Genomic DNA, 15,755 nt, shown 5'->3' with positions numbered 1-15,755 from the left:
ATTGTAGATCAAAATCCTAAGGTATCCATTCATGATAACTCTAAAAATGGTAGACCTAAGGAGACCCAAGACATTAATCCCAAAAAGGCGAGACATATGCCTAGAAAAATGGGTAGGTCTAGGAATGCCCAAGGTGGACATGTTGACCCTAGGGTTAGAAACCTAAAAAGGGAGAATCAAGCTTTAATGGTAAAGCTTGATAAGTTGGAGAAAATCTTAGAAAGATTCAATGTTGGATCTAAGGGTTTAGGTATGGTGTTGGGTAGCCAAAGACCCAACAATGATAGATTGGGTTTAGGATACCGATCTAGTGTTTCCAATGCTAAGGGAAAGCCTTATGCTAGGGTTGCACATGACTATAGCAAGGAGAAGCCAATAAATGGCAAGAGAAAGCCATTTAAAGGTAAGGAGAAATTAACCAAGGACAAGGTATCCAAGGTTAAGAAGGTTAGGTTTATAGGCCAAGTGTCACCGGAGGTACACCGATGTGGCCTAGCAATTGTGGATGAGTCACCTAGGGAGGTGGCTAAGGTTAAGAGTTCTAGGAGAAGCAATAAGAGTTGGGACCCATGGCCAATAGATCTCAGGTGGATTTTACTTGGGAGTCTAGAGGAGCCATGAAATGTGCCAAGTGGTTTGGAGATGGACTTGAGTCTCAAACCTAGGTATTTGGCACACATGGGTTGTGTTTCATGCAAGAAATATGACATTTGGGGTCATATAGCATGATAATTGATTTTGGATGTATAGATGTCATATAAGCCAATGCTAGGGGTGCATTATGGGTTAGTATGAGCAAATACATCAAGAAGAAGCCAAATCTAGGACTTTAGGTCAAGGTTTAATTGAACAATTTAGCTAGTTTTGGATTTTATGTTATTCTTGGGATTGGTGATAGATACATTTTGTAATGTATTTTTCTCAAGTATACATGGATAAAACATACCTCTCCACAAAATTTGGAGATTTTTGGATGTCTGTAGAATAATTGAAGCATTTCTGAAATTGGGCTAGAAATGTTGAAAATGACTGAAATAGGGTGCCAGTCGACTAGTATAGTTACCAGTCGACTGGTAACGGTGAATATCGAACATAGAATGATTTTTTGTGTTGTTTCAATAAGAGCAATCGACTGCACCAGTCGACTGATGCCAGTCTGAATTTGTTTTCATCATTGGTTTGGGACCGGGTCAGCTCGTAAAGGTGTATGAGATCCATGAAGGATACATACATGAGTTTAGGGTCAATTTGGATGACAAGTTTTCAACAATTGGGATATTGTTGGAGAACTTTTTAGATGTTAGGTAAAGGAGAAGAAGTAAGGTTTAGTTGGGAAAACTTGAAAATACCTTTGCGGTAATGAAAATCCTAGCTCATTGGGGAGCTTAGGTGTAGGGGGGCCTTGTGATAGGTTCTTAAAAAGTTCTGTGGTAAAATCTAGTTCAATGGGGGGCATAGTGTAGGAGAAGCCTTGAGATAGGTTCAAATGCATGTTGCATTATTTTTGATTCGGCGGTATAAGTCCAAGTGTGTAGTCTTGGCAACGTAAGTCTATTTAACGGTGTAAGTCCAAGTGTGTAGCTTTGGAAATGTAAGTCCACTTGTTTTAGCATGTTTATTTGCTATTATGTTTTCCCTAACTTAAATGTATTGCTAAATATCAAAAAAGGAGAAATTATTGGAGCAATCCCAATGGTTCGTACGACCATGTGCTTTGGTATTTAGGCAAAGGGTTTAAGTTAGATTCACCCTTATATTTGATATGTGTATGTGAGTGTGCAGGTTTGTAGGATACATATGTGACTCAGGTTGACGACTTCGGGTCCAGTGAAGGATGGAGCATCTGAGAGATCGTGGACAAGGCAGCAAGGACAAGGGCCGAGGGAAGCGACTTCGAGGCATACACGAAGGATGACATCGGGGATGAGCCGCGGGCTTGAATGCATCCGAGGGACGAGAGCCAAAGGAAGTAGGCTTGAAGTCAAGAGGTCGAGACTGCGAAGGAAGCGTCAAATGAGTCATAAGGGTGATAGTTCGAGTGTTGAGAGACTGTACTCGGGTACCAGTCGACTGGGCAGTCGATTGGGAGCGAACAGAATACTTCTGTTCGCTCGACCAGTGTGGAGCAATCGACTGGTACTTTTACCAGTCGATTGGTATTGAGCCGTTGGGATGTAACGGTCGAATTTATACAAGAGGGCAGTCGACTGATGATTTTGGCAGTCGACTTGTAGGCGGGGTTTCCAACTCGTGGCCTATATAACCAAGTTTTGGGAGCTTGGTTAAGGTTGACGAAATAGAGGTGGTTAACCCCTATTAGTAGTCTATCAGTGCCCTAACTTCTCAAGAGTCCTTGGTGAGAGTTGTGGTGAGGTTTCTCCACCCACAAGGAGATACGTGAGCTAGCCGAAGGTCTTCTGGGAAGTAATCCACCGACGGATAGGGATCGTCCACCTTACGGACAACCGTGGAGTAGGAGCCTTATCTCCGAATCACGTAAATCGACGTGTCGATTTGTTTGCATTCTTTCCTTTAGTATTTAGCTTTCGTATTTGTGTTTGTTTTGTCTATATTCCGTTGCGCAAGCTAACAAATACGTAGGAAGCGATTATTTGAGGGCGTCGTCTATCCAACCCCCTTCTAGCCAACCACCGATCACCCAATATTTTCTACATCTTTTCACTAACAGCAAATGGTACCATAAGACTCCCCTCAATCTATTTTCCTTGAAGTAAACGTCAAGAGAAACCTTGAGGGAATATATCTAACGGTTCAACTAAGTCACCTTGGATGTCTCCTCTACCACTTCAGCGGTGTTGGTGAGCGCATTCTCTCAAGGACTGATAGAAGGGAATTTTTTAGTCCCTAGTGAAGAAGCCCTCAACGAATTTCAATCATCTCTTAGAGTGAGCTAAGAAGTATATCAATGTAGAAGAAGCTAAATTCATGAGAAGGAAAGAGTTCGGCATGACGACCCAAGTAGTAGCTCGATTTGAGCGCAAAGCTCTCCCACCACCTCTTCGAAACAAGGAGTCGTACTCAAATCACTAGTATGCGCTGGCTCGAATGTAGACCGTGGACACAGTCCTGACCTTGGTTATTGAGCATAGTCGATCACCCCCAAGAAGTCTAGCCATTTCTATGTCTGTCATCGGTCACATGGGCATTTGACTCATATATGTCATCAGTACACTAGAGAACTTCGTGTTGGTTAATCCTAGGAAAACGTACCGGTTCCACTATACAAAAATTTTTTTGTACAAATGTCGAACCTTTCCTTAAATAACCTATTGTGTTCTTTAGAAGTTAAATTAGGAATCACAGACAGAACTTAACATCATTGATTCTAAATTTAACTTATCTGTTCTTAATGGTTTAGATTTGAATCGCAAGCGGAACTTAACACTATTGATTCAAATCTACCTAAGTTATTAATTTTATTAAATATTAATTTCTAAAATTGACTTCTAGGATTGCATGGCGAGGTACATGACCTTCTTGGATATGGGAGCAACCACCACTGCCTAGGCAAAGCCTTTTAAGGAAAGCTAATATTTAATTTCCTTAAATAACTCTAGGTTAACCAAAAAGAACAATCGAATCACAAATTCAAAAAAGAAGAAAATACAAACTCGAAAAATGAATTCGAAAAATTAGATCTAATTGCCTCTTGTATTTAGAATTTTTACAAAGAAAATAACTAGTATGATGCGGAAGAAAACTACTAGTTATACCTTCTCTTTGTAAGCTAATGACCTCGAAATCTTCTACCGTATTCCTCACCTCGCCTTGGACGTCGTGTGGGCGACGATCCTCCAAGATGAATGGTGTACACCATTTCCATGTCACATTGTACATCAAATTAATAAAGATCGGAACATTCCAAAACTAAAGATAAACATGTAGCATAAAGTCCCAAGTCGATTCTCACAAGGAAACTAATTGAAGGATGATTGATTTTAGATTAGAATTATTTTTCTTTTGAAATTTTCTCCTGATGAAATAGAAGTATCTAATTTTTATTCAAATTCCAAGTGAAGAATTGAAGTGCAATTAATAGATCTAATCTTAAACACAATTAATCTAAATAAAGAAAACTACTTACTCTGCAATTTTGCAACTAAAAGGAATTCATCAGACCTAAATTGCAGAAAATGACATGTGCAGAAAGTTTAATTCGAAACTGGAATTGCAGGAAGAATAACTGTAGCATAGAAATGCAAAACTCTAGCTGTAAAAACAAGAAAGAAAATAGAATTAACTTGCACAAAAGATAACTAAGGAAACAAAACTAGAACTATATAGTTCAGAATTAAAGAAACAATGAATTCAATGACAACATCTAAAGGAAACAAAAACGCAGAAACTATAAACTGCACAACTAAACTCTAAGCCATCTCCAATCAAAACTACTCCTCTAACAAGTCTTCCCTTGCTACAATACAAGCTAATTGAATGAAAACTTCAACTCAATTCAATCTCTTCCAGCACCAAGGAAAACTTTCCTGGAAAAGCCGGTGAAGATTGGCACTGCACAGCTCGAAATTTCGCAGATCTTGAATCCGATTTCTCTGGATCGATACTCTCTGATAGAGAGCAAGCCACTATCACCGAAGAATTTCCCAGATGATGGCTGAAACAGAGGACATACGAACAGATCTGAGCTCCGGAGAGATGTTCGCCGGCGCGTGCAAAAGATCCGAGCCTAGAAGCAAAAGAATGGAAGCTCCAAAGCCAATTAGACTCGAAGAGAAGTAGATCTGAAGGAGGATGGGGCCGAAATCCTGAAGAAAGATGCCGGGACGCGGAGCTGAGCGCGGAGGAATCGATGAAGAAGCTGGAACACTGTAGCTTCTCATTTGAACAGATCTCAGATTTGAACCGACGGCTGAGATTGATTTGGAGCTAAATCAACGGTGAAGAGTCATCGAAAATCCGATCCGAAGGTACTGATGTTGATCTAGGGTCTGGATCTACTCTCCTGTAGGTCGGATCGATCAGATCGTCACTGGATGGCCTAGATCCACCCAGTCTTAAATGAACGGTTCAAATTTATTCGGCTGGATCAATGGCTGGATGAACTCAGATCTGGATCAAAACTTCTGGATCTTCATAAATGGCTCAGATCTGCTCCCCATTAAGTTGGATCGGCCAGATCTTCAATGGATGGCTCAGATCTGCTCAATCTTGGATGAATGGCCCATAATGCTCCGAGGCTTGATCGACTTGATTTGCCTTTGATTTGAGCCAAAGTGTGGTCCAATCTGATCGGGTCCATACCCCTTTTGATGCCTACAAAATAAGAGTCAAATATTAGCACCAAATACCATGAAAACTAGCTAATTTGCAATTAAGTCCAAAATCAAATGCAATATTGAGATATGTTAATGAGAGATTAAGCTATGAATAAACTAATAAAAACATGCATTATGATTCACAATAATATAGCCAAAATCATGGCTATCAAATCCCCCACACTTAATCTTGGACGTCCCGTTCAAGTCAAGAAAACTAAAAATCCTACTTAAATGGCACCCCCTAAACAAATTTCTAGACATGATTAGAAATAAAAGAAAGTAAACCATCTAAGATTATCACATTCCAAAAATCTCAAGCATTCATGGACTTCAAACTTTACTCTTGGTTAACCACATAATAATTTTCATCCATCATGAATAAATTGGAATTGATTTCACACTAAAACCTCACAGGATAGAATTTTTGTGGCCCTCATCCTATCTCACATGTAATCACAAAAATGGAGGGCACTCATGCTACTTGTGCTTCTTGCACTACCATATGCTTGCTTATCTTCTAATCTCCACCATGATCATGGATATCAATCACATTTATAAAAGTGAATCATAATGATGGAAAGGAATAGGCACATGAATCAAGTGCAATTCAAAACATTAGTTGTAAGAAAAGATAAGTAAAGAAAGAATTAACAACAAAGAAAAGATAAGAAAGAAAGATTAAGCTTTAGTGGAAGATATGGATACAAAAAAAAAAAAAATGCTATATAAATGAATACTTGGCCATACTTCTTTCTTTTTTTTTCCTTACTTGACTAATTTTTTTCTTTCTGAAATATCTGAGCTCTGCTTTCTTTGTATGCGAACCTAGGAAGCCATGCCATTAACTCTCTGTTAGAGTATAGCATCTTCACTTCATTTCAATTCTATCTCTTTCCAAACCTTGGCACAAGACTGCACTTACAGATTCAAAACTGAACCTTCACTGCACTTCTTTAACTTGCTGTTTTGACTTACTGAAGCTGCACGTTCTGGATCATAACAACTTGAAAAGAAGTAAACATACACCATCATTTCTAACCATCAGAAAAACTGCATTGGTAAGAAATGAAACCAACTTAAAATATTCCAGCAATAACAATTCAGCCTCAAATTTTGGCTCTGCATTCACAATTCCAGAATTTGAATCATACAAAATTTAGTTCAAGAAAGAATACCACTTGACAATAAATCTATTGGAACCTCAACATGTGCCTATCTCCCCCACACTTGAATCTTTGCTCGTCTCGGGCAATGAAACTCCACATGTATCCAACTAGCAAACTGAGTTTAACCCACAGCTCTTCCATTAGCAACAGCAAATACACAAAATCAGAAGACTTCCTTGTATCACTGATCTTAATTCAATTTCCCGGATTGAGTATCAAGATATGGAATTCCAAATCATATAAGCATGATAATTGAAAAGTTGAACTTGTCAATGTCCCTCATTTAACATTTCAATCAATAAAAACTTGAATTCAATCCTCTAATTGATCATAACATCAGTTAAAAGATTGGTACAGCAGTAGGTCAGTAACTTCATCAAATTTTGATGTGCATTTCGATTGGTTCAACCTCCATTCTGCATTGTGATAATTCAGCATTAAGTTTCAATGAGACTTCATAATTTGAACCACCAGTTGCTGCCACTACTGCATTCAACAGATTTAAACAGATTTCCAGCCTCCAACTACTTGTTTCTACGTTTCAACAACAGATTTTTTTAAAACTGCATAATGGGCAAATTCAACTTCCTGTTTCCAGCTTCAGGATTTCAGCCTCACTGTTTAAAACTTCAAAAATTTCCCAGATTTCTAACTATTGATACTTGAACACCATTTGTCAATGGGTAAACAAAAGATTAAACCAAACTATTTTTCAATTGGATAACTATCTGAGAATCTTGATACAATGTTGATACCATGTGTCACAGTAGCTCACAACATTTTCTGCATTTCTGTATTCTTCATTTCTTACAGATTTCATTTCAAAGTTCAACTTTTGTCCTTCTCTAATCAAACCACTCTTAATCCAAGTCAATGAAGAATATTGATCCACACATATCACTGCAGCTCATTGTTACTGCATTACCTCACTAATTTGAATATGTTTCTACAGATTTCAGCCATTTACAGATTTGAATGTATCACCATAGTATCAATTTTCAAAATTAAAAGCTGTTAAATCTTGCTCTATACATGATTAAGCTCAAGGGATGATTCTATTTAGCATTGCAACGTTAAGAGCTTAGATTTAAAACCTTGCTATCCAGAAATAGAATTATTAGTTGGCACAAGAAATCCTTAACATAAACAATCATTAAGCAATTGATCTTCCCAATCTTGAACCATTCCAATCTTCTTCATACATCCCTCCTCGGTTGAGTTTTTAGTTGAGGAAAAGACAATGGAATGCTTGGTTCTGAATCTTTCTGAACAACATTCTGATATCCTGAATTTTCAGGTTTGCTGGAACTTGGGTTTCCTGCTGGAATCTGTTTTCTGCAATCTGATTAATTCAGGTTTCCTCATTTGTTCTTCTTCAGCCCCTTTTCACTTCATTATTGTTACACTTCTTAATCAAAACTTCTCCAAGTTATCCTCATCCTGTCCCAGAATTTTAGTTTCTCACGTCCAATTTCCTGCTGTTTTCAGCTGAACAACAAACAACTTGCTTCAGTGCTACTGCAGTTATATAAACTTCATTTGATTTCTCACTGATTCTAAGGTCAACTGATATTCAATTAATTTAGTCTTAATTGCTACCACAACTTAAGTATTTTCATTCATGTCACAACAATTCTTCTCTGACTCACAATAGCTGTAAGAATTATTGCTACATTCCACCAGCATGTTTACTACAATTTCAGAATCAGATTTATGAACATATTGATACTTAAACTGATAAGTAAAAATGTCATCAAAATTGTTTCCAACAGCACAATGCCTTCAAATGCTTCCTCAACGAATTGAAATGTTAGCAATACTAAGTTGATACATACTTATCAGTTTCAACTATTGCTCATAGCAGTGTGCAGGTTTGCCCTTCCTTTAATCCCTTATTTCAATTCCATTAGACAGCTCTCAATTTTCACAATTCTGCACAATTCCTACCTCTGAACTTCCCATCATTAAACTAATTAAACTTCCTAGCTCCAAATAATGTACAACTTTCCACAATTGTTTCTCATTTAATTCTAGATCTTGGCACACCATTGATGCTGCATTTTCCTCTCGATACTGCTTCTAAATTTTTAATACATTACTGCTTTTGCACTAGCTGAATTTGTTTCTCTTCCTGATTCTGTAAATTTTTAAGTTTTCCATTACAAACTACATCATTGTCTTGAATTTAAATTTCAGCCATTAATAAATGCATCCAAACATTCAAAACCACTTCACATTTCCCCCACACTTAAATCCTTGTTCATCTTGGCCAAATAATTCATCATATAACAAACAAAGTACCCACATCCAAAAGATTAAGAAATGAGAGAATATAAAATGATATGACGATTAACAAAAAGAATAGAAAGGTTTTGTGTGGAAGAAAGAAACAAATATATTTACCTTCATAAACATGATTCAATCCATTGAATTGTGATTTTAAAAGAATCAAAGCAAGTTCTAGAGTGCAATAACACAAGTGCATCACTCAATTAAGGCTCATCCTCACTAGGCATGAAAAAGTATCAATCCAATTTACCAATCAAGTGTCCATTACTAAGTAGAAACCTTAAGAAAATTAAAAATCCATTATTGACATTAAGCCCCAAAATAGATTCTCAAATCTAGCTCACATTCCTTACTTCTAACATGTTATAGAAAAATTGTCAAGGGGGTACCATTTTTTAATTCCAAATTCAAACTTTATTCTATAAGGGAATTGTAAACAGTAAAGAATTTATTCCCTTATACTAAACTTATTATTTGAAAACAAAGAATTTATTAAGCAACTAAGCAAGCTAAAAGAAACGAACTAAAAACTAAGTTGTGAAAGCAAAGACTTATTATTTGTGAAAACAAAAATAAAAGCTAAATTGGAACGAACTCCCCTTTGATTTTGGTGAATTGCATCATTATTGTCCACCTTGTCCACTCTGCATCATTTCCTCCCCCGAAGGAATTTCTTAAGTTGGTTGCTATACACTTTGAAGGGTTGACCAGTAGACACCTCCTGCATCTCAATAACACCATTAGAAAAAATATTGCTAACACAAAAAGAGTTCAATTGGTTAGTTAATTCCTTTGATTGTCTCACTGGCTCCACAACTTCTTCTGCATTGTCCTTTGAAATTTCCTGTGATTCAATATCTAGTTCTGATGAAGGTACAATAAATGGTAGTGATTCTTGGGTGCTTGGCTCCATAGCACAAGTCCCTACACTATCTTCACTTGCATCCAATTTAGGTGATTCTTGGGGTAATGCTTCCATGCAATCCCCTACACTTATCGATTCATCCACAGAAGTTTGACCACAATCAAATCTTACCTCAACTATTTCCCTGTTATCAATACAACCTCCAGGAAGTTTAGATTCACAACCCAATTCATTAGAGCCTGAAACAATTTCATCATAATCCGCATCAATAAAATTCATAGTATCCAGCCATTCGGATTTATAAACACTGAAAATAGAATGGTTCTTCTTTTGTTGCATCGTATCAAAAATACTGAATTGAACAACTACATCAGCAATCTCCATAGATAAAGTTCCAGCATGCACATCAATCTTAGTTCTGGCAGTCTTAAGGAACGGTCTTCCCAAAATAATTGGAGCTCTATTCATTAATACATCGCCTTCCATATCCAAAATGTAGAAATCAGCTGGAAATATAAGGTCACTCACTTTAACCAAAACATTCTCAATCACTCCAGTTGGATGAGCCTGACTACGGTTGGCTAACTGAATAACAACTCCCGTAGGCTGTAGAGGACCAATACCCAATGATAGAAAAACTGATTTCGGCATTACATTAATAGAAGCTCCTAAATCCAGCATAGCATCCTCAAATACATAATTTCCAATAGTACATGGCACGGTGAAAACTCCTGGATCATCACACTTCTGAGGAATAGGTCGAATAAGAGCAGAAACATTTTTTCCCATGCTAACTAATTCATTTCCCTTTAATTTCTTCTTATGCACACATACATCCTTGAGAAATTTTGCATATTTCGGAACTTGCTCTATCATGGTTAACAAGGGCACATTCACCTCCACTTTGCTAAACAAATTAACAAGTTCTTGAAATTCCCTAGCTTTCTCTTCCTCAACATGTTTCTTTTGCTGGATTCTTCTTTGAGGAAAAGGTAAAGGAGCAGAAATCTCAGTACCTTGCTGTTGTGATTCTTTCTCTACATTTTGAGCTGAAATTGGAGCTGATTGCGAGTCATTTTGTTCTGCTGAACCAAAATCTGTTGAAATCTGTTCTGCTGTATTTCTTCCACTGTTATGTACTGGTTGAGTGGATTCTGAATTCAAATTTCTTGGTGCAAGATCTGGTGAATCCGATACTGGTGCAACAAAATCTGATCCAATTGGAATATTCTTCATTGGTTCGGTTATGGTTCTTCCACTTCGAAGAGTCAACGAACTCACATTCTTTGGGTTTGGCATTGTTTGAGAAGGTAGTTTGCTTGAACCTTGAGCTTGCATTTGATTTAAGTTCGTTGCTAGTTGGCTAATCTGTCTTTCAAGATTTTGCAAAGCTGAATCTGTCCTTTGTTGATGTTGCTGTTGCTGTAAAAATAATTGCTGCTGTTGCAAAATTTGTTGCAGCAATTCATCCATCTTCTGTTGTGAATCAGAATTAGAAGAGTTATTAGAACTTCCTTGGGTCAAACTTAACCTTGAAGGTGCTTGAAGTGCATTCTGGATTGCATTTTGCCCTTGCTGAACTCCCTGATTTTGGACTTGCCATTGCTGATTTTGATTTGGAAACTGCTAAAAAGGCTGAAATTGCTACTGGAATTGATTTGCAGGTTGATAATATTGCTGGAAAGGCTGATTTTGCTGCTGGAAACTTTGCTGAGGTTGCTGGAAATTGCTAGAAGTGTGGCTGAACTGCTGATTTGAAAATGGTTGTTGATAGAATGAGTTGCTATACTTAAAATTAGGATGATCTCTCCAACCAGGATTATAAGTAGATGAGTGGGGGTCATATTTTTGAGGAAACTGAGCTCTAGAAAATGCTGCTACTGACTCATCTTGATGAAGATTTGGGCACAATTCTGAATTGTGGTCTTGGCTTGAACAAATGCCACAAACTCCCTTCGATTGATATGGAAACTGTGTACTTGGCAAAATGGAAGCTTGATTAGCATTATTTAGTGCCAATTGCTTTACCAAAGATGTTAACTCCAATAATGAGCTTCTTATCTCCTTTTGTTCATTGGAAACCATTTGAACCTCTCCAACCCCTCTTGTTGTCAAAGCTCTACTTCCAAATTGTTGTGAATTTTCTGCCATGTTTGAAATAAGCTCCCTAGCTTGTTCTGGAGTCTTGTTCACTAAAGCTCCTCCAGCTGCTGCATCTATCATACTTCTGTCCATAGGTAACAAACCCTCATAGAAGTATTGGACTAGTAGCTGCTCACTGATTTGGTGTTGAGGACAACTTGAACATAATTTCTTGAATCGCTCCCAATAGTCGTATAATGTCTCTCCCACCACTTGCTGAATCCCACAGATACTTTTCCTGATAATTGCAGTTCTTGAAGCTGGAAAGAATTTCTCCAAGAAAGCCTTCTTCATATCTATCCAAGAAGTAATGTATCCTGGTGGCAAATAATACAACCAATCTTTTGCTACTCCAGTCAATGAAAATGGAAAAGCCCTCAGCTTGATATCTTCTTCTGAGATTCCTTGTGGCTTCATGGTTGAACAGACCACATGGAATTCATGCAAATGTCTATTTGGGTCTTCTCCAGATAATCCTTGATATTTTGGCAGCAAATGAATCAATCCAGATCTAAGCTCGAAGTCTCCTGCCAAATCTGGATATGTAATGCAAGAATATTTGAAAGCCTCATCAGGAGCTGCAAGCTCCTTCATTGTTCTGCTATGATCAGCCATAGGGGTATCTGAAGATGATAAAGAACTTCCTGAGTCCTCTGAAATGTTCTCTTGAATTCTCAAAGCTCTGAAGGTCCTTTCAATTTCTGGATCAAAATCAAGTAGTTTACCACACGAGGATCTGGTCATATCACCAAAAATCAATAGTTAGAATAAAAATAGATAGACAATAAAATCAAGAAAGTGAAAACAAAGAAAAGATGAACTATACGCAATCTAAAAACAATCAAACTCCACTAGTTTCCCCGGCAACGACGCCAAAATTTGGTGTACACCATTTCCATGTCACATTGTACATCAAATTAATAAAGATCGGAACATTCCAAAACTAAAGATAAACATGTAGCATAAAGTCCCAAGTCGATTCTCACAAGGAAACTAATTGAAGGATGATTGATTTTAGATTAGAATTATTTTTCTTTTGAAATTTTCTCCTGATGAAATAGAAGTATCTAATTTTTATTCAAATTCCAAGTGAAGAATTGAAGTGCAATTAATAGATCTAATCTTAAACACTATTAATCTAAATAAAGAAAACTACTTACTCTGCAATTTTGCAACTAAAAGGAATTCATCAGACCTAAATTGCAGAAAATGACATGTGCAGAAAGTTTAATTCGAAACTGGAATTGCAGGAAGAATAACTGTAGCATAGAAATGCAAAACTCTAGCTGTAAAAACAAGAAAGAAAACAGAATTAACTTGCACAAAAGATAACTAAGGAAACAAAACTAGAACTATATAGTTCAGAATTAAAGAAACAATGAATTCAATGACAACATCTAAAGGAAACAAAAACACAGAAACTATAAACTGCACAACTAAACTCTAAGCCATCTCCAATCAAAACTACTCCTCTAACAAGTCTTCCCTTGCTACAACACAAGCTAATTGAATGAAAACTTCAACTCAATTCAATCTCTTCCAGCACCAAGGAAAACTTTCCTGGAAAAGCCGATGAAGATTGGCACTGCACAGCTCGAAATTTCGCAGATCTTGAATCCGATTTCTCTGGATCGATACTCTCTGATAGAGAGCAAGCCACTATCACCGAAGAATTCCCTAGATGATGGATGAAACAGAGGACATACGAACAGATCTGAGCTCCGGAGAGATGTTCACCGGCGCGTGCAAAAGATCCGAACCTAGAAGCAAAAGAATGGAAGCTCCAAAGCCAATTAGACTCGAAGAGAAGTAGATCTGAAGGAGGATGGGGCCGAAATCCTGAAGAAAGACGCCGGGACGCGGATCTGAGCGCGGAGGAATCGACGAAGAAGCTGGAACACTGTAGCTTCTCATTTGAACAGATCTCAGATTTGAACCGACGGCTGAGATTGATTTGGAGCTAAATCAACGATGAAGAGTCATCCAAAATCTGATCCGAAGGTACTGATGTTGATCTAGGGTCTGGATCTACTCTCCTGTAGGTTGGATCGATCAGATCGTCACTGGATGGCCCAGATCCACCCAGTCTTAAATGAACGGTTCAAATTTATTCGGCTGGATCAATGGCTGGATGAACTCAGATCTGGATCAAAACTTCTGGATCTTCACAAATGGCTCATATCTGCTCCCCATTAAGTTGGATTGGCTAGATCTTCAATGGATGGCTCAGATCTGCTCAATCTTGGATGAACGGCCCATAATGCTCCGAGGCTTGATCGACTTGATTTGCCTTTGATTTGAGCCCAAGTGTGGTCCAATCTGATCGGGTCCATACCCCTTTTGATGTCTACAAAATAAGAGTCAAATATTAGCACAAAATACCATGAAAACTAGCTAATTTGTAATTAAGTCCAAAATCAAATGCAATATTGAGATATGATGTTAATGAGAGATTAAGCTATGAATAAACTAATAAAAACATGCATTATGATTCACAATAATATAGCCAAAATCATGGCTATCAATGAACACCACCCAAAAGCTTCCTCCTCTTCTTCTAAAACCCGGCCACCAACACCACCAAGGAGAAGAGAGCAAAAGGGAAAAGAGAGAAGAGAGGGAGGGCCGGCCACTTGATGATCTCCAAGCAAGAGAATAAGAATTGTGTCTAATAAAGCCCCCTCCACCCCTTCTTTTATATTACTTGCCCAAGGCAAATAAGGAAATTTTTTTTACAAAAAATAAAATCATCCAAGAGTTTTTCCTTTTCCCTTTTAATTTTTCCTTTTCTTTCCTCTTGATTGAATCAATCACCAAAATTAATTTTTGTGATGATTTTATATTTTTAATATGGTCGGCCACTTGCTTGGGCATCAAGCAAGGTGGCCGGCCATCTCATCAAGGGAAAAAGGAAATATAATTTTTATAAATTTTACAAGAAGAAATCCTCTTATAAAATTTACAAACTCTCTTTCCTAAAGTAGGAGTTAAAAAAGGAAAGTTTTAAAAATTAAAACTATGTTTTAAAATTTAAAACTTCTCTTATAAAATTTCCTTTTTTAATATGATGATAGAAAATTTTAATTTTAAAACTTATCTTCCTTTTTTTTTCTAAACCATGAGGATGGTTAAAAAAGGAAAGTTTTAAAACTTTTAAAACTCTCTATTAAAACATGTGGCCAAATTCAAATAAGGAAAGTTTTTAAAATTAAAATCTCTCTTTTAAAACTTATAGTTTTCTACAAAGAGAAGATTTTAAAAATTCAAAAACATCCCTCCTTGTTTGAATATTGTGGTCGACCCCTTCATGCTTGGTCACCAAGCAAAGGGCCGACCCCTATAAAGAGGATATGGTCGGCCCTTGCTTGGTCACCAAGCATTGGACCAGCCCACTTCTTGGTCACCAAGAAAAGCCTTACATTTGGATGGACTTGAGTCTATAATGAGGCTACGACAGGGACCTAGAGGAGAAATTGATTTTGGCCTTCCGATGAGTTTGAGTATCCCGTGTTCGCCCCGAACACACAACTCAAGTTCATCGATAATAACTCATTCCACTAGAGAGTTATTACCGCACTACCGCACTAATCTCAAATTACATTATGGGCTCCTACTTATTATGAGTGTGTTAGTCTCCCTGTGTTTAAGATTACGAATGCCCACTAATTAAGTAAGTTACTGACAACTCACTTAATTAATATCTAGCTCCAAGAGTAGTACCACTTAACTTTATTGTCATGTCGGACTAAGTCCACCTGCAGGGTTTAACATGGCAATCCTTATGAGCTCCTCTTCGGGACATTCTCAACCTAGATAACTAGGACACAGATTCCTTCTATAATCAACAACACACACTATAAGTAATATCATTTCCCAACTTATCGGGCATATTGATTTATCAAGCTAAACCTCACACTTTGATAAGTCAAAGAAATAAATATTAAATATATGTGCTTGTTATTATATTAGGATTAAGAGCACATACTTCCATAATAA

The 15,755-nt window shown here is 37.3% G+C and overlaps 1 protein-coding gene across 1 annotated transcript; it reads right to left on the bottom strand.

The window, feature by feature from the left end:
• Window positions 1-4,278: 4,278 nt before the first annotated feature.
• LOC121996419 lies at window positions 4,279-11,238 on the bottom strand. The gene is made up of 2 exons (XM_042550393.1): window positions 6,067-11,238; window positions 4,279-5,292 (listed from the first exon to the last, which is right to left on the bottom strand). The coding sequence occupies exon 1, from the start codon at window positions 11,088-11,090 to the stop codon at window positions 9,402-9,404; it is 1,689 nt and encodes a 562-aa protein (XP_042406327.1). The 5' UTR covers window positions 11,091-11,238; the 3' UTR covers window positions 4,279-5,292; window positions 6,067-9,401.
• Window positions 11,239-15,755: the final 4,517 nt, after the last annotated feature.

The sequence above is a fragment of the Zingiber officinale genome, chromosome 6A (assembly GCF_018446385.1).
Source record: "Zingiber officinale cultivar Zhangliang chromosome 6A, Zo_v1.1, whole genome shotgun sequence".
In the NCBI taxonomy this organism is placed as follows: Eukaryota; Viridiplantae; Streptophyta; class Magnoliopsida; order Zingiberales; family Zingiberaceae; genus Zingiber; species Zingiber officinale.
The sequence above is the reverse complement of the archived record's forward strand: the minus strand, read 5'-3'. Positions and strand labels throughout refer to the sequence as shown.